The sequence below is a fragment of the Trachypithecus francoisi genome, unplaced genomic scaffold, assembly GCF_009764315.1.
Source record: "Trachypithecus francoisi isolate TF-2019V2 unplaced genomic scaffold, Tfra_2.0 Lachesis_group12, whole genome shotgun sequence".
Lineage (NCBI taxonomy): Eukaryota > Metazoa > Chordata > Mammalia > Primates > Cercopithecidae > Trachypithecus > Trachypithecus francoisi.
The window spans coordinates 31,790,208-31,814,991 of record NW_022681457.1 but is presented as its reverse complement, the minus strand read 5'-3'; the positions used below and the strand labels follow the sequence as shown (position 1 = coordinate 31,814,991).

Below are 24,784 nucleotides of genomic sequence, written 5' to 3'. Positions count from 1 at the left end.
AATAAGCAATAATTGAAAGCCCATTAGCCATATGTCGGTAGAATCTTTTACTGGGAACTTCTCCATATATATATCTTTGCCTTCTTCTCAGTTTTTCATAGCTCTTTTGTCTTTCAACCCTTTATGTTGTCTCTTTCCCTGTTTCTTTCTCCCCGCCCCCCCCTTTTTTCTCCTTTCTTTTGGGGATGGGGAAAATTTTTTTAGAACAGGATTGTAAACCAAGGGAAAATCAAGCCAAAAACAAATACATATAAGCAATGGCCTTATTGTTTAAGAAGTTCAGAAGTAGAAAATATCCAGCTCAGCTACTTAAAAAAATAATACAAAGAGGAATATCCCAATATAAATATTCAAAGCCTGAGAGAGTAATTTACTTAAAAAGCATTTTTTAAATTTTTAATTTGTTTTAAAATTTAGAAGTGAGGTCTTGCTCTGTTTCTTGGGCTAAAGTACAGTCGCACTATACTAGTTCTCTGCAGCCTTGAACTTCTGGGCTCAAGCAATCCTTGTGCCTCAGCCTTCCAAGCAGCTAGTACTACAGGTATGCACCACTACAGCGGGCTATTTTTACTTTTTTGTAGAGACAGAGTCTTGCTATTTGCTCATTCTGGTATTGAACTCCAAGACTCAAGTGATCCTGTTATGCCCAGACCGTTTGTTCCCGGAAAAAGACCACCAGAGTCCAGAGTCAAAGCCAAGCGGCAAGGATCTTTAATGCAAGTTCAAACTTGGTCCCTCCGTTCCACAACATACAGGAGGGCCCTGAACAATGCGTGCGCTTGCCTTTTATAGCCTAATGTAAACAGGACTTGTAAAGTTGCAGAGGAACGAGGGAATTCTCTAGGTTACAGCATTACAATTGGTTAACATTTTAAGTTTATACATTTAGCAGTTTTTTTATTGGTTCCCGCGCTCTCACAAACGGCTGTGTTCTTATCGGGGATTTTCCAGGTGGTGTCCTTCTAAAGTTGAGATATATGGTAGTCTTTGAATTGAAAGATATATGGTAGGGAGACATATGGTGGGATGAGCCCAGGAAGTTGAGGGATATATGGAGGGGAGACATATGGTGGGATATGTTTATACTGGGCTCAGGAAGTTGAGAGATATATGGCAAGCACTAGTAATTAGAACAGAAAAAGAACAAGACAGGGACTTTCACATTGCTTGTCTATACAACATCTGAAATCTATAGATAACATTATCGGTTAGGTCCGGCGTCAACTTTTAACTAGGCTCAAGGCACCGCCCGGGCTGTCTGCCTGTAGGGTCAACTTCTAACTAGGCTCAAGGTGCCACCCGGGCTGCCTGCCTGTAGATTTCATTTGGTCTCTTTCAATCCTCCTGTCTAACCTCCCAAAGTGTTGGGATTTACAGGCGTGAGCCACCATGCCCAGGCCATATTTATTTATTATTTATTTGTTGCTCTGCTTCTTGCCAATAATTGGTCATGTTATTAACATCTTACCATTCTTCCTTCTCTCCCTGGTTGTTCAATCACATTTAAATAATCCCTTGGTATTTTCAGACATTTGTAGTTTCTGGGGTTTAGTTATTTCTTCCATTTTTCTTGGTATTTGTATAGGTATACATACTTAGAAAATACATACTTAGAAAATTCCTTTGGACTTCAAAATAGGTTGAATTATTCAAAGCATATATTGGCAATACTCTTAAAATTGTGATAATCATGTGGAGAACAATTATGTGTGTGCATAATCTAAGGGGAATTTCAAATAGAACTGAAACATTTATTTTGAATTAATACTTAACTTTCCACATACATACAAGGGCCCAAGACTTTTTCCTTATCAAAGCATAACTTTATTATTTATAACTAATAAGTATTTTCTAAGTGAAAAGATGCTCGGTGAAAGAGCAATCTACATACATATCTAGAGGCATGTAAGAATCACCTGTGGAGCTTTTAAAAAAATATATGCCCAGGCCCAGACTTTAGCCCAATTAAATCTGAATTTTGGGGTAATGGGGCCTAAGTATGTAAACAATAGTTAGAGTGGAATTGCATTTAATTATCTCTGAATTTTCTGGAGCTCTTTGAGGAAAAAGTTGGAACACTTCATTACTTCATATATATATTTTTTCCTTCAGCTTTTCTTCTCTGCTTTTTAACTACTCTTTTCTCAGTTTTAGAGTTAGAAATTGATTGGTGAAAATTGAAAACAGTGCCGATCATTTGATTCAAAGGATGCTGGTAAAATGAGATAAAAACTTTGTGCTGAAGTGAGTAGAAACTACTAACTTTAAAGAAACTGAACAATCCAGAAGCATGAAGTTATGTACCAGTTTAAAATAAACTTAAAATTTCATTAAAAGGCACTTATCTGTGATGCTTCAAATGTAGAAACGTGGTCCACAGATTCCTCAGACTCCACTGTGTCGAAGAAAAATCTTCTCTTTTACAGCTTATTAAGTTTTGGTTGTGATTAATTTATATTCTTCCCAGTGTCTAACAAGTGCAGTAATTCATACAGGATTTAGAAAAACTTTCTGCAGTGTACTCTTATTTATCTTTTGCTAGGAAGAGTAAATATACAAATCCCAGATAGCCTACAAATATAACTCTGAAATTGTTATTTTTGAAAAAATCTTTTTCTAGAGTACTTAAACCATTCTCCAGATGATGATCATTATTCTAATTTTTACATTTTAATTGGTGTGTTGTTATGTTGAGCCTACACATCTCTATATGTAAAATGCAGATAATACCTTTTTGAAAGGTATGTTTTGAGGATCACAATCTTCATAGCATTGTGTGAAATTACCCTACAGTGTTCTTGATTCATCTAAATAGTATTAAACCTTCTTATTTGGTTACACAGACTTTCAAATAATCCTGATAGCTATTTACTTGTTCTCCATTCTACATCAGTAGGCTAAGTAAATATCAATGGACTATAATTTAAATTTTGTTTTTATGGTTTATAAAATATCTTTTTAAGGACTAGGTTTGGGGTTTGCAAAGTAGCAATCTGACAAGCAAATCTTACACTCATTACAGTTTGTGATAAGCTCAAAGGATCAATTTTAGATTTTAAAAAACCCTTGTAAGAAGAGCATCTCAAGTTGGAGGTGTTAAGTGAGTGCAGATTCTAAAGCCTCCCCACTTTATTGGCGAGAGATATGTTCCAGTGGTGATGATACTATGCCTGCCAAAGGTAAGGTCCTGCCAGATTGGTAAAGTTCCCCAGTGGGTGCTGCTGTGGTTTCAGTGATGGTTTCCCCTCTACAGTTTTGTTGAGACTTAATCTCCAGTGCAACAGTACTGAGAATTGTGGTCTTTGGGAGGAGATTGAGTCTTAAGAGCTCTATTCTCATGATTAGGATTGGCACTCTTTTTTTTTCCTTTTGATACGGAGTTTCACTCTTGTTGCCCAGGCTAGAGTGCAATGGTGCGATCTTGGCTCACTGCAACCTCTGCCTCCTGAGTTCAAGTGATTGTCTTACCTCAGCCTCCTGAGTAGCTGGGATTATAGGCATGTGCCACCATGCCCGCCTAATTTTGTATTTTTAGTAGAGATGGGGTTTCTCCATGTTGGTCAGGCTGGTCTCAAACTCCCGACCTCAGGTGATCTGCCTGCCTCGTCCTTCCAAAGTGCTGGGATTACATGCGTGAGCCACCGCGCCCGACCAGATTGGCACTCTTATAAAAAAACGGGTTTGAGGTTGAAGGCAGCATTCTCTTGCACTTCTGCCTTATGCCATATGAAGACACAGCAAGAAAGCCCCCACCAGACACCAAATGCTGGGCCTTGATCTTAGACTTCTCAGCCTTCACAATTGTGAGAAATAAATGTCTATTATTTATAAATTACCTAGTTTGTGGTATTTTGTTATAGTAGCACAAACAGACTAAGACAGGTGCCAACCCCAATTATACTATCATGGCATTAAGCTTAATTACTTTATTTGATTGCAAACATTGCCTTTATTCAAGCTCTATCACCTGATTCTGATATGTGTTCTGAGTTTAATTTCTTGCTGTGTCACCAGAATCATCTTGCTGTGCTACCTTTGGTAGACATAATAATGACCCTTCAATGATGGCCACACCCTAATCCCTGCTACCTGTGAATGGGTTACCTTACATGGCAAAGGGCAATTAAGATTGCTAATTGATTGACTTTAAAATAAGCATATCATTATGAATTGTGTTGGCCCAATATAATCACAAGGATTCTTAAAAGTAGAAGAGAGAAGCAGAAGAGGAGGTCAGCGTAATAAGATATGAGAAGAACCACTGTTGCTGGCTTAAGATGGAAGAAGGCCTTGAAGCAAGGAATATGAGGTGGCTACTAGAAGTTGGAAAGGGCAAGGAAACAGATTCTTTTTTAGAAAAAGGAATACAGGCTGGGGGCGGTGGCTCACGACTGTAATCCCAGCACTTTGGGAGGCTGAGGTGGGTGGATCAGAAGGTCAGGAGATCGAGACCATACTGGCCAAGATGGTGAAACCCCGTATCTACTAAAAATACAACAATTAGCTGGGCATGGTAAAGTTCCATGGTGGTGTGTGCCTGTAATCCCAGCTACTCAGGGGACTGAGGCAGGAGAATCACTTGAACCAGGGAGTCAGAGGTTGCAGTGAGCCAAGATGGTGCCACTGCACTCCAGCCTGACAACAGAGCTAGACTCCGTCTCAAAAAAAAAAAAAAAAAAGAAAAAGGGAAGAAGGAATGCAGACCTGCCAAACCCCTGATTTTAGCCCAATGAGACCCATTGCAGACTTCTGAACTACAAAACTGTGAGATAAGTTTGTGTGTTTTAAGCTACTAAGTTTGTGGTAATTTGTTAAAGCAACCATAGAAAACTGAAAACTGCTCATAAATTGGGCATAAAATAATTTATGCTGGTAAATTATGTATTAATGAATTGGAATCATATTTTTAGTTTCTTTGCAATCTTGTACTAAGGAACAGTCTTTGGGCAATTATTGTCTCTGTTATCAGGCTTAGGATGGACTCTGCACAAAAGGCCTGGCTATAGTTTATCACACACGATGTCTTACTCATTTTTATATCCCCATCACTTAGTACAATGACTGCCGCAGAGTAGAAGCACAGTAACAGTTTGGGGGATAAATGAATACATTTGTAGTGATTAGATCTAGACCCAGGGATTGCTACTGGTTATGTATTTCCAATTTATGTTCATCATCTTTCATGTGATAAAAGTGGAGTGCTTGACTGAACTAGGTTTGGATATTTAATGTCCATTGGCCTCACCTGGAGGGCTTGGTGAACCAGATTGCTGGGCTTCACTCTCAGAATTTATGATTCATAGGTTTGGGTTGAGCCTGGAAATTTGCATTTCTAACAAGTTCCCGGGTTAGGGTGATGTTGCTATTCTGGGGACCACACTTTGGGGCATTTTACGCCTCTGTCCCTCTCAGATGTCTTCTCAGGGGACAAACTAGCTCTGCATGTTCTCCAAGAACTATCTGCTTTTCTTTTTGTAGCCACCCACTGCATCCTTAGGGGTTATACTCTACAGGCCTGACTAACATATTTAGTAGTTTTCCTAAGCTTCGTTCTTCCAATCCCAAGCCTTGTTGCCTCAGAAAATGATGGTTCACTTAGTTCCTCTCATTTTAAGAGTAATACAGGATAATAAAATCAAACATTAAAAAAATCTAAAAAATGAAATGGAGAAGTTTAAAAGATGACAAATTCTTTTCAATTCTTCTATTATTAACAAGAACGTGTAATTTCTCACTCCATTCTGAGGTGGTTACTCTCTTGGGAATTACCCTCAACACATACTGCTCCCATAAAAATACTTTCAACATACATATATTACTGTACTTACCATACTATTTTGTGATTTTTGTTTATCTTGTCCACTAGATCGAGTTCTTCTGTCTTTGTCTCTTACTTACAGTAGTACGTACCAGTTTATGTGTGATGGATAATGTTGTAGAATGAAGGAACAAATAAACAACCAAATGGACTCTAGTTTTTTACTTTTATTTGTAAGAGACAGGCTCATCAGCTTTTTCAACCCCTTCTAAACCTGGAGAGGCAGAGTGAGTGATCAGTGCTTATTTGCTTCAAAGGGATAAATTGAAGCTCTGAAGACTTCGTTCTAGGTGACACTCGTTCAACTAAATCTCCCATCATGCCCTCCAAACTCACCAAATGAATACATTTGAAAATTTCTTTTCTTTTTTTTTTTTTTGAGACGGAGTCTCGCTCTGTCGCCCAGGCTGGAGTGCAGTGGTCGGATCTCGGCTTACTACAAGCTCCGCCTCCCGGGTTCACGCCATTCTCCTGCCTCGGCCTCCTGAGTAGCTGGGACTACAGGCGCCCGCCACCTCGCCCAGCTAGTTTTTTTGTATTTTTTAGTAGAGACGGGGTTTCACCGTGTTAGCCAGGATGGTCTTGATTTCCTGACCTTGTGATCCGCCCGTCTCGGCCTCCCAAAGTGCTGGGATTACAGGCTTGAGCCACCGCGCCCGGCCCTTTTTTTTTTTTTGAGAGGGAGTCTTGCTCTGTCGCCCAGGCTGGAGTGCAGTGGTGCCATCTCGGCTCACTACAAGCTCAGCCTCCTGGGTTCACGCCATTCTCCTGCCTCAGCCTTCCAAGTAGCTGGGACTACAGGCGCCCGCCACCACGCCCAGCTAAGTTTTTGTATTTTTAGTAGAGACAGGGTTTCACTGTGTTTAGCCAGGATGGTCTCGATCTCCTGACCTCGTGATCAGCCCGCCTCGGCCTCCCAAAGTGCTGGGATTACAGGCATGAGCCACCACGCCCGGCCAAAAATTTCTTAAAACAGTATCTCCGTGGTGGGGCGCGGTGGCTCACGCCTGTGGCGGGCCTGGTCGTATCAGCTACTCAGGAGGCTGAGGCAGGAGAATGGCGTGAACCTGGGAGGCGGAGCTTGCAGTGAGCCGAGAACGTGCCACTGCACTCCAGCCTGGGCAACAGAGTGAGACTCCGTCTCAAAAAAAAAAAAAAAAAAAAAACAGAAAAAAGAAATCTCCGTTTTTGCTTATGTGATTGACCTCTTATTTGGCTATGTTCTTGTCAGTCACTTGTACAATTACAACTTTTTTTTTCTCTCTCTGGAAACTTATAGGATCTTCTATTCATTGCCATTGTTTGAAATTTTCTGGTAATTAACTTTGGTGTGGTTCTTATGTATTGTGTTTGGCACTTATATGTCCCTTTCAATTTGAAATGTTGATGTTTTTAAAAATTATGTAGTTTTTTTTTTTTTTTTTACATGAAAAAGACAGTAAATGCACATGGTAAAAAAAACAGTCAACCAATACGCAAAGATATATAATGAAAGGAAATCTCTCTTACAACAGTCTTCTCCCCAGAGACAATAGACTCTCTCCTTATATTCTCCTTGATGCTAATTATTAAAAGGAGCTCTTTAGAAGTTGTTGAGAATACCCTATCTCATTATATGATCATGGTAGTATACATAGATATTTTTAAAACAATGCTGGATTTTGTTGCTGGTTTAATACTGTCTCTCTGCTTATTTAATTTTGGCACTGTATTGCATATTATTTAAAGTAACTTAACCAAACTGCTAGGAGAGTAGTACTGCTACTAGAGCATTAACTTGATGTTAATACTTTCCTTGATGTCCTTTCATTTCTGTTTGATATTCTGTCATTTATTCTGTGCTACTTCTGTGAATAAAGTATTCATATGATACTTGCATGAGAAGCAATAATAGCTTAATCATTATTGGCTAATGAATAACTGATGAGCTCAATGCAAGAGGAATATACTTAGTAATATTCAACAGATGTTTATTGAATGCCTACTGGGCTGAAGCAAGATCAGTTATACTACTAATTTTTTGTTTTCTTTTGGCATGCCTTCTGCTCTTATGTGTTAATGCTGGGACTGTTTCATCATTTTCACATTGTTGAAAAGTGATAGTCTTATTTTACTTCTCTATTGTTCAAGTCTTTTTTGCAAAAATAACACAAAGCCATTTCTTTTAAAATGTGTATTTTAAAAAATATAATACTATAAACAGTCTCTGAAGATAGTAAGGTGGTTGGTGTGTGAATGTGTGTGTATGTAGCATGTTAGGAAAATATCTATAAAAAATAAAGTACGCATTTGCGAAGAAAAAAATCTTAACATATAAAATGTACTGGAGACTTACCCAATTATGCAGATTGTCAAATTTTAAGTGATTGAGGATAGTCAATTTTGTCTCTTAAACTGAAAAGCCTATGCTGATTTGGTAGACATTTGAGGGAAATAATGATTTTCCTTCATTAACAAATTTCTTCTAGTGGACCATATTATTTTCCTTAAGAGGAAGGATTGCTTGTTATTTGTTTCTTCTATAGAACCATAGTTATTCTACGAAGGTTCTTTCTTACTGCTAAATTTCCTTTCGGTAGGATTCATTAAACAGTTTTGAAGCCATGCTACAGTAACTTTATTTTCTATTAATTAAATATTAAATTCCAGATTGAGATTTGAGCCATTGGAAATAAAGCATATGACTAATGGCATTCTCACCAATAATATCTAGAAATCACATACACTGTTTTAATATATTATCAAGAATTTTAAGAATGACTCTATAGTATTAACATTGGCTTCATGTAACTTTTCTTTTGCTAGATGATGGACCTAGCCAAAGTGAATCTGTTGCTGAGACTGCCATGACACTACCAAGTGAATCCAGAGTCAATATACATGCCATCATTACATTAAAAATATTAGACTATAGGTATGTAATTTATTATTATTATTATTATTATTGTAGAGATAGAGTCTCACTGTGTTGCCCAGGCTGGTCTTGAGCTTCTTGGGCTCAAGCCATCCTCCTGTTTTAGCCTCCCAAAGTACTAGGATTATAGGCTTGAGCTACCATGCTTGGCCTAATATATTATTTTTAAACGCTACCAAACACATAGGAAAGTTTTCAGAAAGAAATCCTTCAGAAAAAAGGACAATTGATGAGGAAAAATTCATCAGAGTACTTGACTTAGAATAATAGTAATTGCAAAAAACCATGAGGAAATAGAAGGATATTAAAAGTATAGTAAAAATAGAAGGATATTAAAAGTATAAATGACCTTCAGTGTCCATTCCTTCTGCAAGTTTGTGTTTTACTATGCTTGAGAGAGAGATGGTTTTGTTAATAGTGATATTTTTATAATGGGAACATTATTATAAAAAAAAAGAATGCCCATACTGATGATAAAGTTCTCTGACTCAGTAACCAGCATCCAGAGAGAATTTCATATTGTTGGGTGTCTATGTTAGTAAGTAAGAAACTAGTATCATTTGGTTAATGAAAACCTTGACCAGCAGGCAAAGCTTGAGAGGTTGTTCCCTGCTAATTTATCTGAACATAAGTCAAATAATGTATCATAGTAATAATGTGCTATGGTAGCAAATATTCCAAAACTGAAAAAATTACAAGTTAGTATATAAATTGAGACAAAGTCAAAAAATTTTAAATATTTTTTATGGAAGTATATTAAATTGGGAAAAGAAGATACCTATGCAGAAATTGAAGGTAGTTGTCAGGTATCCTTTCAGTACTGTCTAAGGCAACAACAACAAAAACATAAGCAATACTGTCAAAATTTTTGTAGCAATTGGTTCATTTATGGGTATTGTAGTGAAAATACAAAAGAATATAGACTAAAGTCAGATAGGTGACTAGATTTATTCAAGAATCTACACGGCCAACATCAGTGTGTGGTCTTTTATCCTTAATGTATCAGTAGGAACTATCTTCTTAGCAGTCAGGATACAGTCTCCATTTCACATTTGTTGTGTTTCATTTATATTGTTCTCACCTCTTGCCTGACACTCTTAGAAATCACTACTCTAAACTAAATTTCTTTTGCCACACTAACACAGGTAGCACTCTTCTGTACTTGTGTTTGACTCCTTCTTACAGAGCATGGCAACCTAGCTTTTTTTTTTTTTTTTTTTTTTTTGAGGCAGGGTCTTGCTCTGTTGCCCAGGCTGGAGTACAGTGGCGTTATCTCGGCTCACTGTAACCTCCACCTCCTGGCTCACGCGATCCCCCCACCTCAGCCTCCCAAGTAGCTGCAACTGCTGCACGCTATCATGCCCAGCTAATTTTTTAATTTTTTGTAGAGATGGGGCCTCTCTATGTTACCCAGGCTGTTCTTGAACTCCTGAGCTCAAGTGATCCTCCTGCCTCAGCTTCTCAAAGTGCTGGGATTACAGGCATAAGCCACCATGCCTGGCCAACTTAGCATATCTTATCTTCCAAATAATACACCCATTTATTCAGTAGGTATTTTTGGAGTCTACTAAGTATCAAATTCTGTGCTAGGTATCATAAATAAACTGATTGATGAGACAGACTTCATTCCTGCCTTAGGCTTTTTTAGCTTAGAATTTCTTTTATGCCTGGCTTCTGCCTTCCATTCCCTCCTATAGAGATATCATTTATTGAGTCTCTATTCTAAGGGGACCTAGGGCGTTGTACTAGGTACATATGCTGTTGCTTTTAATCATGCAGACAATCTATAAAGCAGTATTGGTCCAATTTTATTTGGGATAACCATTTCTACTTCTTAAAGGTACAGATATCACAAAAGCATAATCTTAGATTGCTTTGATTCTAAATGTATTGGAATTTGTTTTTCTTAAAGACTTTAACTGGAAAGGAGTATCCTGTTTAAAATATAAATTCTCAATCTCAAGGCATAAATGCTTTCAACTAAAATTTTTAAATAGCATGAATCTTTTAAGTCTGACTAGCATGAATCAGTTCCCCATGAACTTGAGCATTTGTGATTGAAGAGATGAAAATGCTGCATCTACACAGAAGAAAATGGGATTCTAAAGCAGAAGTAGAAGGCATAACAACTGTGAAATGTAGGCTATCTTTTCACAGATTTGTATTACAATGCGTTTCTTATACAATTCTTCCATATTATATATTATATGTAATGTTTTTTCTGTTCATACAGTCATTCATTTGGCATTCCGTTGAAGTTTCTTGTAGGTGGATGACATTGTGTTAAGCACTAATAATTTTTTTTTTTTTTTTTTTTGAGATGGAGTCTCGCTCTGTCGCCCAGGCTGGAGTGCAGTGGTGCAATCTCGGCTCACTGCAAGTTCCGCCTCCCAGGTTCATGCCATTCTCCTGCCTCAGCCTCCTGAGTAGCTGGGACTACAGGCACCTGCTACAGCACCCAGCTAATTTTTTGTATTTTTAGTAGAGACGGGGTTTCACCGTGGTCTTGATCTCTTGACCTTGTGATCCGCCCGCCTCAGCCTTCCAAAGTGCTGGGATTACAGGCGTGAGCCACCATGCCTGGCTAAGCACTAATAATTTTAAAAGAAGAATGTAAGGATAATGGCTAATTATAACATTAAAAAAAAAAACAGTTAAATCTGCAAATGTTAGAGTTCTATATAGTAGTCCCGCTTATCCACAGTTTCACTTTCTGCAATTTAGGTTACTTGTGATCAGCTGCAGTCCGAAAATATTAAATGGAAAATTCCAGATGTAAACAATTTATAAGTTTTAAATTGTGCACATTCTGAGTAACATCATGGAATTTTATGCCATCCCTCTCCGACTTGCCCAGGACATGAATCATCCCTTTGTCAGCATATCCATGCTGTATATGCTACCCATCCTTAGTCACTTAGTAGTCATCTTGTTATCAGATTGAAAAAAATATGGTATATACTATATAGGATTTGGTCCTCTCAGAAGATTCTGGCATCCCTGGGGGGTCTGGATAAAGGGGAACTACTGTATTTTCACTTAAGATTAAATTTGTATTTTATTGAAAATGTTACTGAAAATTTTAATAAAAAGGAAATTTATTTATATTTACATTTGAAAACATGTGGCATAAATAACAATAAATAGTCCTTCAGATTCTAATGTCACAGAACTGAGATACAGGGGAGGTAAGTTACAAAGCTCATTAATGGTAGAAATAGGAATAGTTTAATCTCAGTCCTCTGCTCTGTCTACCTTGTCACTTACTAAAGGAGAGAGAAATTGGTTTAGGTTACTAAACTGAAACTAATTTTAAACTAATTAGACTAATTTTATTTTAGTATAATGTTGAACTTTTAAAAATAATTATTATCTTGCAGAAATTATATACCCAAACAAATTTGACAGAAAACTCCTTTTATAGATTTTTAAGATGGGGCAACAACTAGGTTTTAAAATTATAGATTTAATTCTACTCAGAGGTAAAGGAATGGGCTCCATTTACTATATGACTTGTAGATATCTTAGACTCCGAAGATAAATGTCTATTTTTATTCACACTGAGTATATGAATGCCCAGAAAATGTGGCACAATATGTTCTAACACAATATGTTGTCTGAATTCTTAACAGTGAACCTTTTATGGCTTGGTAGATTATATGGCATTTATTACAAAATTTTATAATCAATGGCTTTGAAAAATTTCATAAAATCTTTAAATACCTTTAAAAATGAAGAGTTATAATCCTATCTTTTTGGACTGCTAAGAATGGTTTGTTTTTTAAAACCATTTTTCATTTAGTGATAAACAAGCAACTTTGATTCCTGATGAGGTGTTTAATGCAGTAAAAAGCAACGTCATCACTTCTATTAACTTCAGTAAGAATCAACTATGTGAAATTCCAAAAAGGTAAGAACTATTTATGATGTCATGTCTATAGGTTGTGACTCATTCTGTTGTTTTTCCATCTTGGTTGCAATCAAAATTATTTTTATTGGTTTTTAAATTTAAAACTATATGTAAAAATTTTTACATTATTAATATTAGAGGGATTTAACAAAATGTCATTAAATATTTACTGACACAATTTCATCATTTGTTCTGAGAGGTATAGAGATTTTACAGAGTTTTGTTTCTTTTTCTTTTATATTTAAACTTGGAAAATGGGTATAAGAATTATTAAAAACATTGTTATTTTTCCCATATAATGAAATATAGGGTATATATACCCATACAATGACATGAAGTATTAGGGAAAAGTATTAAGAGACTGTCTAACATCAGGTCCATATGGATTAATAGGAATTTCCATTTGGGGCTTTATGTTAATAAAGCCTAGAATTTTTCCACTGATAAGAAAAGCAAAATTAACTGAAACCTGTTAATATTTTTCTCCTAGAAAAGGATTCTTCACATGCAGTCATTTGCTTTATACTTTGTACTATTTAATACATTTTTTGTTGTTAATTATAGCAAAATCTTTTAGATTATGAGAAACAATTAATTTAGTATATTGTTGAACTTTAAAAAACATTTGTTATCTAGCAGTAAACTGTATACCCAAAGAAAGCTGACAGATAATCTAGCAGTTGAAACAACCCAGTGTGAGATAGGATAGGGTACTGATAAGGAACTTGAGCAATAGAGTCAATTGCTTATACCATATGCCAGAACTGCTGTGTCGTTTTTGGACAGGTTAACTAGCTGTTCTTAGTTTTCTTACCTGTGAAATAGGGATAATAATGGTGCCTATTTATAAGAATTAAACTAAAAGACATAATCCACACAAAGCATTCAGCTAGAGCCTAATGCTTTTATGAACGTAAATACTTAAAAGGAAAAAAAAAGGTGATGTCGTGGAGGAGAGTGATGTGATGAATTGAGGAAGTTGAATGACTTTCATCTGACTATCATAATTTTTTTAGATGTTTAAAACTTTTAAAAGGTGAGACAAACTATAATTTGCTTTCTGTTTCACAGAGCATAGTTCAGGGAATGTAGATCTTAAAAGACGACAAATTTAAGATAGTCCATGGCAGAAGGGATCTCTAGTCTGTCTTCTGGTTCTCTCTTGTTTTAAAGGACTGAGAGGATATTTGATAGAATCGAGCATTTAGATTTGCTCTCAGATAGGACAGGTTTGCTTTTGGAGGGGGTCCTGGAATAAATAAGTTAATTGGGAATAAAGATAGACTTAAGAGACATTAGTTGTTATTTACTGCCTCATTTTATCTATCTGACTCTTCTTTTGCAAGACAAAGTCATTCTGTTGACACAGCTATTGTGTCACATTTTGAGCAACTTAGAATGTCAAGAAAATAATCAAGACATGCCTTATTACGGGGACATGTTGCTTTAAAAAAGCCATGCTTTTCTCTAGAAAGTTCCCAAACCACTTACCCTTTTTAAAAAAATTTTAATTAACAATTCATACTTTTCACCAAAGATTATGAAATAATACATATTCATAAAATTTTGGGATAAAGGAATGTATCAGTTGTAGTTTCATCACTGATTTACTCTGTTAACTTTGTGGCATACTGCATATTTTATTTCAAGCTATTCTCCATTTGGAGTTACACATGCAATTTGTATCTTTTTTTTTTTTTTTTTTTTGAGACAGGATCTCACTGCCCTGACTGGAGTTCACTGGCACAATCACAGCTCAGTGCAGCCTTAACCTCTCAGGCTAAAGTGATCCTCCCACCTCAGCCTCCCTAGTGGCTGGGACTACAGGCATATGCCACCACACCCTGCTAATTTTTGTAGAGACCAAGTTTTGCCATGTTGCCCAGGCTAGTCTCAAACTCTTGAGCTCAACTGATCCACTTGCCTTGGCCTCCCAAAGTGCTGGGATTACAGGTGTGAGCCACCGTGCTTGGCCATAATTAGTATCTTAACTGGTTTATTTATCATAAGTATTTTTCTGTTTATAAACAATACTTTAAAAATATAAATTAACTATATACTATAAGGTTGATTATGACAATAAAGGAAACGTATTGTTTTTCTAGGCCAGATTTCCAGAAAAATTATTAAGTCAGAGTTTGACTCTTGATATATCAAAAAAAGTTTTATCAGTTACACATTGAAACTCACTGTCTTTCACTACATCTTTTTCAGCACAGCATTTTATATCCTTTTTTTTTCTTTGCTAATATGATATAGACTAAGTTGTACAACTTTCATTTGGTTTTCTTTTCTTTTGTTTTTGAGACAGAGTTTTGCTCTTGTTGCCCAGGCTGGAGTATAGTAGCGTGATCTCAGCTCACTATAACGTCCACCTCCCAGGCTCAAGCAATTCTCTGGCCTCAACCTCCCGAGTAGCTGGGATTACAGGTGCCCGCCACCATGCCTGGCTAATTTTTTGTGTTTTTAGTAGAGGTGGAGTTTCACCATGTTGGCCATGCTGGTCTTGAACTCCTGACCTCAAGTAATCCATCTGCCTCAGCCGCCTAAAGTGCTGAGATTACAGGTGTGAGCCACCACACCCAGCCAACTTTCATTTGTTAGTAAATCATATTAACAACAGGATTAAAACTATAAACTTTGATTAGGCTTACTTAGAAATGTTTAATTCTTCCTCTTTAAGTTTTAAACTAAAGCTCCTTAGTGGTGATACACCACTTTTGTAGTAGAAAACTACTGTGTTACAGATGTCTGTCTAACAGTTTGTCTTATTGATTCAAGTTATTAACAGAATAAAGTATAAAAATTTTCTAGATTTGATTTTTCTCCTTCGTGCCAAGTTGGTTTAAATGCAAAATAAATAATTTTTTAAGTGACTTTAATGTACATCTAAAGCCAAATAGAAACTTTTGGTCAGTAAGAGTGAGCCTTTTTAAAAAAAATTAGTTCACTTGGACTCGGAAGGGGAACATCACACACTGGGGCCTATCAGGGGGAGGGGGGAGGAGGGAGGGATTGCATTGGGGAGTTATACATGATATAAACGTTATGCACATGTACCCTAGAACTTAAAGTATAATAAAAAATAAAATAAAAAAAAAAAAAAAAAAAAAAAAAAAAAAAAAAAAAAAGAAAAATTAAAAAAAAAATAAAAAATTATTTTTATTAGTTACATATCCAAACTTATTAATGTTCCTGTGAAAAAGTAAAAGGTACAAAAAGTCATAATTAGCAGAAGTTAAATATAGGAATTTCCTCCTTTGATCTGCTTACAGTTTTGAAGTTCTGACAGTGAATTCAAGTGCTAACATTTAAAAATTATTTTTGTTTCAGGATGGTAGAACTGAAGGAAATGGTTTCTGATGTCAATCTCAGTTTTAATAAACTTTCCTTTATATCCTTGGAGTTATGTATGCTTCAAAAATTGACTTTTTTAGATCTCAGGTATTTATTGATACTATTGCTTGACTTTTAAAATAGTTATAACTTGTCTTTGAGTTTTGCCTAACTTATTCCTTTTGCCTCATATTTTCCTAGGTATATATGGAAACTGGCCTTTATTTATTAACAGTAGTTTAGGAGAATCCTAAAATAGTGTTTAGGAAACCCAAGAAAGAATTTAGGAAGAATACTGTAATCAGACATTTATCAGTTTGTAAGCAATTTACAAGTTATGTGATAAGACAAAATTACTGAAAATATTAACCCATTCTAAGCAAAATTACAAATAACACATGGAAAGTATTTTCTTCACATTGTTTCTTTTCTGAAAGTAAATAGCATAAAACCAGCTGAGTGGGTTATTTAACACAACTTAATGCAGACAATAACTGGAGAAAAGTACAGAGAATATAGATACAGAAAAAGAATATAGATTGTACTGTAGAAAGTATGACTTTTACATATTAGGCTTGACTTCTGAACAAAGAAATAGGTTAGAGAAAAGTTTTTATTTGTAATAGGTAGTCATCTAGTTGGGAATAATTTTCTCACAGGTATTTTCATTATTAGTAGTTATATTGGCTTTAAAATCCTTTTACCTTTTTGTTAACTTTTCTTCTAACATTGCTCCCAGATCATTCCAACAGTAAATAAGATTTTGTTTATTGCCATGTTTCATTGTAAGAGCTAAAAAAAGAAATAGTCATTGTGTAGATTTAAATTCTAAACTTAGGAATAGATTTGCCTTATACCTATGGAGAAGAAAACTCCAAATCTCTTAATAGAACTCTTTAACTTCTTGGTTCATTTTTAAAATAATTTTTAAATTCCTCTTAGAGTAGAATTTCATGTCTGTATCATATGTATTAATACCAATGGAATGCTTATTTTATGTGGTATTATAGACGTGGGGGAAATATTAAAGACCCCACTTTGAAGGAGTTAGTTTACAATGTTTACCACGTAATCACTATTAAACCTATAAAGAATTCATTGCATTATCAATTGGTTGCATATTGATATTATTAGGATTTGGCATACTAACCAAATAACTGCGGTAGGTGACTGATTCAGAATTCTCAGAACTCAGCCTTAATAAAGTCCGATCAAGGACTGACAAACTGATCTACATATTTTTTTTCCTGGTCAACATTTTAATTATAAATTAAATTTGTAAAATTTTTCAAACTTTGTGAATCATCTGTTTTGATTTCCAATTTAGGAACAATTTTTTAAATTCTTTGCCCGAAGAAATGGAATCACTGGTAAGACTACAAACGATCAATCTTTCCTTTAATAGGTAAGAGACAGAACAGACAATTCTAATTGTTATTCTGTGGAAATATGTAGATCTTTCTCATTGGAGAAAACAACTAAAAGCCAAATAAACAAAAAGACCCCTTCTACTTTATTTTAATATCCAGATTTTATTTTCACTTAGTTCTTGTTAGAGTTAAAAATATTACTTTCTTAGAATTCTCATAGTTGATGTCTAACATATTTTTTGTTTCTTTTTACCGTTTTGAGAAACCTGTAGCCTAGAAAGACAAATATTCAAATAAATAATTACAATTGCTCTAATGGAAGCATAGTGCAGGGGAAAATGTCTTCTGAGATTGCTTCAAGGTAGAGGAGATAGCATTGAAACCGAGGTTTGAAAAGTAGACATTTGCCAGCCATTCAGGTAGAGAGCATTCTAGTTAGAGCAAATAGCGTATGCCAAGGCACAAAGATGTGAGAACATATGGGATGTTTGGGAAACTTCAAGAAGTTCAGCGTGCTTTGGACAATCAAGCAAGCAGGTAGAGGAGTAGAAGGAACAGATAAAGTTTGGCAAGTAAGCAGTAGCCAGACCTTGAGCTTTTTATGCTCAACGAAACTTAGATTTTATTCTGCAAACACTATCAAGGTACTGCAGATAATTAAGAGTAACATATTTATTGAGAAGAGCTTATTCTGCTGGTGCTGTACTAAGTACTTTACATGTAATAGCTCATGCTTACAAGAACCCTACATGGTGGGTTCTGTTACTGTGTTCATTTAAAAATCAAGGATTAGAAGCTAAGTAACTCATCCAAGGTATGCATAAATAGTTAATTATACAGCTGAGATTTGAGTCCAGGTGGTTTGGCTCCAGAAGTTGGGCTCTTAACAACTATGTCACATTGTTTCTTATGATGAAAATGGATTCTAAAGACAATTTAATTAAAATATGAATAACTGGCCAGGTGTAGTGACTGACACCTGTAATCCCAGCACTTTGGAAGGCCAAGGTGGGCGGATCACCTGAGGTCAGGAGTTTGAGACTGGCCTGGCGGACATGGTGAAACTCCATCTCTACTAAAAATACAAAAATTAGCCAGGCATGGTGGTGGCCTGTAAACCCAGCTACTCAGGAGGCTGAGGCAGGAGAATCGCTTGAACCCCAGGAGGTGGAGGTTGCAGTGATCTGAGATTGTGTCACTGCACTCCAGCCTGGGCGACAGAGCAAGACTGTCTCAAAAAATAAATAAATAAAATTTAAAAAATAAAATATTAACAGCTAATATTTAATGTAACCCAGATAATGTCCTAAGGTCTTCAAATATATTCATTTAATCCTTATAACAAGTGTATATGTTTAGTACTATTATTATTCCTCATTTATAGATGAGGAAGCTAATGCATAGTGATGTTAAAATATTGCTTATTTAAATTTTTCTTCTGTCTGCTCCATTACTTGTGCTTTCTAGTATATAGATTGCACCATTATTGTCATTGTTTTAAAATATGTGCACTTCTCAGATCTCTCCTAAGTTTTACTTGTGAATTGAGCTATCAGTTTTATATTGTGTTGTCAATTGAGCTAACAGTTGTCTTGCAAGTGATATCTTTGGGGAAGTACCAAAAGCTAGCCTACATTTCTGTGTTATCAGATAATTATCTTGTTTATGGGTTGCAGGGAGGGAAGAGAAGAGCCTACTAAGGGTCATTTGGTCCATCTGTACTCTTGGCTATTGCTTCTCTAGTCTCACTGGAACTTCAGCACTGCCTTGAGTTTACACTTCACTGTTGCTTTTTTTCATCAAGGCAGCAAAGGAAGGGCACGGTATGCGGACGTGAAGAGGCCAAAGCTCTCCTTTCCGGCCCATTCTTGTATTTTCTAGTCAAGGCTGCAGTTTACCTTATGCTAAAACTGTGCTAGCCTTTCTCCCCTGCAGGGTCCTGAGCCATTTTTGTGTTAATTGCAAGTATAGATTTGAGAGCTGTTAGCCTTCCCATATCTTGTGGCATCTTCAGGGTTGCTTGGACAAGAAAGCCAGCAGTCTATGCTAATTTGCTGTCTTTTTAAGAACCCAAAGTGTACTCATTTTGGAACCTTCAGTCAAAGCAAAATATAAATCTCGAATTTTACGTAATATATTGGGAGTGATTATGTTTCATAAGAAGTAAAAGTGAAAGGAAGAATACCTACATGGATACATTTAGAGAAGATTTCCTCTTCTCTTGAATGTGAACAGAGAAACATGGGAAAATTTACTCTGAACTTTTGTTGATTTTATACAATAAATAGTAAGTATTACAAGTTTGTCTGCTTAATATGTATTTCAAGATTTTCAAAATTAGCCCTTTCTCTTTATTTTTTGTAAAGAAAAAACTGTCATGTCAAATTTAAGATAATCTGTTTTAAGGAATGTTTTGATGTCTGATTCCAGTATATTTAGGTATTCTGTTCATGTATTAATAGGTTTAAAATGCTACCTGAAGTTCTATATCGTATCTTCACACTTGAAACAATTCTGATTAGTAATAATCAGGTTGGATCTGTGGACCCTCAGAAAATGAAGATGATGGAAAATCTGACCACGTTGGACCTTCAAAATAATGACCTCCTACAAATTCCACCAGAGCTCGGTAATTGTGTGAACTTAAGGTAACTACACCATTCTACTGCTTATTTCATTTATTTTATTGATTTATTGAAGTGATTTTTCTTTGTGAGATAAATTTACAGGAAGTTAAAGTAACAGATTTAATATCCTGTTAAAAATAACAGGTAACAAAACCCAGAGTACCAATTCTGTTTTTCAAATTTTACCAAATGTATATTTTTAGTTTTGCTTTTATGGTATATGTGTAAATATAATAACTGTTTCTAATGGCACATTGCTTATTACTGTGTATGTTTATAATCTGAATCTCTACTGCATAAAAATGTCAGGGAAATATTAACTCTTTAGCTTTGAATACAGGGTTTTTTTGAAATTGATTGCAGATTACCACCATTCTGTTTCGAGCCCAGCATAGTCTTTCTCACTCTTTACATCTGCTGTTCCCTCAGCATCAGGTACTTTTACCCTGTTTTCATCAATAATTGGCCTATTGAATGTCACCTTTGAAAGCCTTCCCTGTCCTCCAAGCAGAATTAGTCCCTAACCTGATTTCCCGTCATGCTTCATTTGGACTTATTTATACGATTTTTGGGTCTTTCTTTGGAAAAGAGTTGTCCCAGTGCCTAAAACATAGTAAACACTCAGTAAATGCTTGTTAAGTGAATATAAAGGAGGTTTGAGATATCAACAGAAAACCAAGTGGTTAAGCAGAATGTGTCAGAAGTAATTTAATTGCTGAAAACTGCATCTTAATGATTCGGTATATTTTCCTTCACTGGGGGCAACACTGGTATCTGCTCTAGTACCTCATATTAGTAAGTTATAGGAGACAAATACAGTTGATTAGTATTTTTTGTGGCAGTTATGTTCTGTAGACACTCTGAACACCCTGTTAGGGAATACTGACCTATTGCTGGGAAATACAGGGATTAGGTTCTTGCAAGAGTCTAGTCACAACATTTTCAGCAACCAATCAATATATAACTTTGTTATATATGTGTTTCTGTAGTAAGATACTTCATTTAATATTATTGTCATGTCATTAACATTGGAATCATGGCCAACAGCACTATAATTCATGCCTGAACAAAGCTTACCTGACACATGTATTTTTTTCATAATCCCATTTGTCCTTAGGAAGACTAGACAGTACTTTAGCATTACACTTGGTGACCATTTAACACAGTGAAAACACCAACAAAGGTATGAAAATTTGAAAAGTGTGGCACTAAATGAACCACCAAAAAGGACCCGTTTACAGTATAAGAGCTGAAACAAGAAGACAAAGCATCACCTTGTTCAACCTCACCTGGGAACATGCCCATGGGGTGACTCCAATTTTTTGTTCCTCCCTGCATGTTTATGAATGATCTTGGAAGTGCCACATATATTGATTTGGGGGTTACAAACTTTAGTGAGTAGGCGAGTTTGCAAATGTAGCACCCACAAATAATGAGGATCAACTGTAATCAACTTTTTTCTAGAAATTAAGAAAATAAGTCTTTAAAAGAATTCCCAAGAAACAGAAATATTTGAAGATATAATTTAGATCAACAATATGGTGTGAGTCCTTTGATTTTTGTTTATATAAACACTTAAAAAGTAATATAAAAGCCTCTCTTAACTGAAGATATTTTATTATATAATGAAAGAAAACAAGCTTTTAAATCTTAAGTTGAACTCTCAGATCATGTAAATAGGTTTATATATGTATATCTGCTCAAAGGAGGGAGAGGGCAGAATGTGTTAATGTTTTGGGGAGGCAAGGGGTGGAGCAGTGGTGGGGATGCATTGATTACATTACAGTCCTTGGCTTGGATAACTCTTGCTGATATTTGTTTAAATCTTACTTGATCATTTAGTATATAGTCATTTAGTAAGATTGAGAGGGCTGGATAAAAGGGTGGTTCAAATCACAACTCCACCATTTAGTAGCTGTTTGATCTTAGACAATATTTCTTACTTCCCTAAATTTGTATTTCCTCATCTATTAAAATAGAACTATTAATGGTACTTACATCATAGGATTGTTGAGAGAGTAGGATTGTTAAGAGTTAGTTAGTGAATATAAATTACTTGGCTGAGTACCTTTCACAAAGTAAGTATTCAGTTAATATGTTTTGGGTTATTAATTAGTTATAATTCTAATGTTTAAATGCTCAGATTTGAAAAGGGGCAAATAGCCCAAGCATGGTGGTTCATGCCTGTAATCTCAGCACTTTGGGAGGCTGAGGCGAGCAGATTACTTGAGGCCAGGAGTTTGAGACCAGCCTGGCCAACATGGTGAAACCCCCTCACTACTAAAATTACAAAAATCAGCTGGGTGTGGTGGCACACACCTGTAATCCCAGCTACCCGGGAGGCTGAGGCATGAGAATTGCTTGAACCTGGGAAGTGGAGGTTGCAGTGAGCTGAGATTGCACCTCTGCACTTCAGGCTGGGCAACAGAGCGAGACTGTGTCTCAAAAAAAATAAATAAAAATGAAAAGGGGCAAATAGAAAAAAAAATACAAATTTTATTTATAAAATTGCAAATGAAATTAGATGAAAAACCTTGTTAATGGAAAATGTTTACATTCTCAGTTTCTCTCTTTTGTTCAGAACATTACTTCTGGATGGAAATCCATTCCGAGTTCCTCGAGCAGCCATATTAATCAAAGGAACAGCTGCTATACTTGAATATTTGAGAGACCGAATTCCTGCTTAACATGGAGTTGCTTTATAACCCTTGTCATGTATTATTAACCCTGGTTAATTCTAAGGAAGATATAACATTTGTTTTAGTATCATCTTAAAAGATGATTGCTATAATTGATCTTGTAGTTTCCCAGTATCACCTACCCGTTGGTATAATTAGCCTGGGCCATATTCACTGCCAGTAAATATTTTTACATTTTTATTTAAGATTTTTGTAAGGTGTTGTATACATTTGTAATGGTGATAACCACAAAGTGTTCATACATTTGTTCTAAATGTTTTGCATAGGATTTATCCTACTAACGTTCATTTTCTTACAGCAAGCAATTTCTTCAAAAGTGAATTTTTGTTTAATGTGGTTTAGTATTATAATAACAAAGCATTTTTCTAGAACTGGTTTTTTTCTCATTTCTTTTTGTATTCCATACAGTGTGACCAATTGACTTGGATATGACTAGCCAGTTTCTATGTTTTTGTTAGATATAAAATTAAATTGAATTTTGTTGAATGCTGTTCTTCGGCATTTAAAAAATAAGACCTCATCTTGGGCCACATGTCAAAAGAAAAAGGAAACAAAAATATATTAAAAGTAAGACTTTTCATTACCCATGATAGGACTTTTGTGATGTGACTAATCTCAGTACACATTTCAACTTAAAACCTTTTTATTTACAGCACCGTAATTTTAAAATTTACTTGCAATCTTGGTAAGACTAAACTTGCACTATTTTTCTAAAAGGGAATTTGATATAGATAAACTTGATTTAATAAAAATTAAATATCATTTTTGTTTACACCAAAATTATCAGAAATAGGTTGATTAGTCATTAAAACACCATATGATTCTATTAAGAAGTCAATTCAGTAGCATGTATATCAATTTATATAGATAGATAGTTTTTGGATGATTGAGGCATGCTTATATTATGAAAAAAATTGCTAATAACGATAAATACTACATGTTCAGAATAAAAGTTACATTTTTCAAATATTGATTACAATGTTTATGTTTTTGTTTTAAAAAACATGCCTTTTCAGCTGGGCTTGGTGGCTCACGCCTGTAATCCCAACACTTCGGGAGGCTGAGGCGTACAGATCACTTGAGGTCAGGAGTTCAAGACCAGCCTGGCTAACATAGTGAAACCCCCATCTCTACTAAGAATACAAAAAACAAAACAAAACAAAACTACCCGGGCATGGTGCATGTGCCTGTAATCCCAGCATCTTGGGAGGCTGAGGCAGGAGAATCACTTGAACCCAGGAGGTGGAGGGTGACAGAGTGCCGAGATCGCGCCACCGTACTCCAGCCTTGGGTGACAGTGAAACTCCATCTCAAAAAAATATAAAAACAAAAACATGCCTTTTTCTTATTACAACTCTGTTGCTGACTACGAGGTCTGCTTTGATAGTAAACAAAAGACACTTTACAATAAGGTGACATTTTATTATTTATACAATAAGGAGACTTTTATGTTATTCAAAACACTTTTTTAAATACTGAAAAAGTTGAGTACACCAAAGCCGAAAAATGGCTCTGCTATACACTGCACAGCATTATTTTAGTCCCTGTATTTTGTATCTGTACAGAAAGCATCTTCAAAATGCATTCTAATCACATTGTACACCTTTACCAATTAGTGTCAATACATAAAATAAAACTGGAGAATACAGCTTGCATTTGCAAATTAACTGACAAAGTAATTAATTTCACTGGTTCAGTAAATTTAAAATATAGTTTCATAGGACTTCTTTGCACATAAAATGAAGCAGCTTTCAAGGTTGTTACGGTCTCATACTGCAAAAAAACCAGTAAGTACATTCACGATCTATGTTAATAAAGTAGTAAATATGTCTTCATTCAGTTTTATTTACATCAATATGTAGTTCAACTAAAAAGTACTTTTAATTGTGATATAGTAGTCTTTTTAACACATACAAAAATGACAATTTTTTATATATAATTTAAGCTCAAAATCACAATTATCTCAAAATATTAATTACAATACAGCCATTTCAGTTAAACATGTTGTGATTTAATTTTTTTATAAAATGGTAAAATTGTATTATTAAAGTAAGCAATTTGTTTTGAATTGGCTACAGTACACCCAAGTAGAAAACCTTAAACGTTAAGA

At 35.4% G+C, this 24,784-nt stretch overlaps 1 protein-coding gene across 2 annotated transcripts in view; it reads left to right on the top strand.

Annotated features, from left to right (window-relative positions):
- Positions 1 to 23,647, top strand: part of LRRC40 (leucine rich repeat containing 40) — a 65,504-nt gene extending 41,857 nt beyond the window's left edge. Inside the window, exons 10-15 of one of the 2 annotated variants that reach the window (XM_033225263.1) lie at positions 8,624 to 8,732; positions 12,535 to 12,642; positions 15,976 to 16,086; positions 17,306 to 17,383; positions 19,811 to 19,996; positions 22,557 to 23,647. In XM_033225263.1, coding sequence (XP_033081154.1) covers positions 8,624 to 8,732; positions 12,535 to 12,642; positions 15,976 to 16,086; positions 17,306 to 17,383; positions 19,811 to 19,996; positions 22,557 to 22,662 — 698 coding nt within the window. In that variant the 3' untranslated portion in view covers positions 22,663 to 23,647. The remainder of the gene's footprint in view (positions 1 to 8,623; positions 8,733 to 12,534; positions 12,643 to 15,975; positions 16,087 to 17,305; positions 17,384 to 19,810; positions 19,997 to 22,556) is intronic. The other variant, XM_033225264.1, reaches the window with a different exon arrangement.
- Positions 23,648 to 24,784: the final 1,137 nt, after the last annotated feature.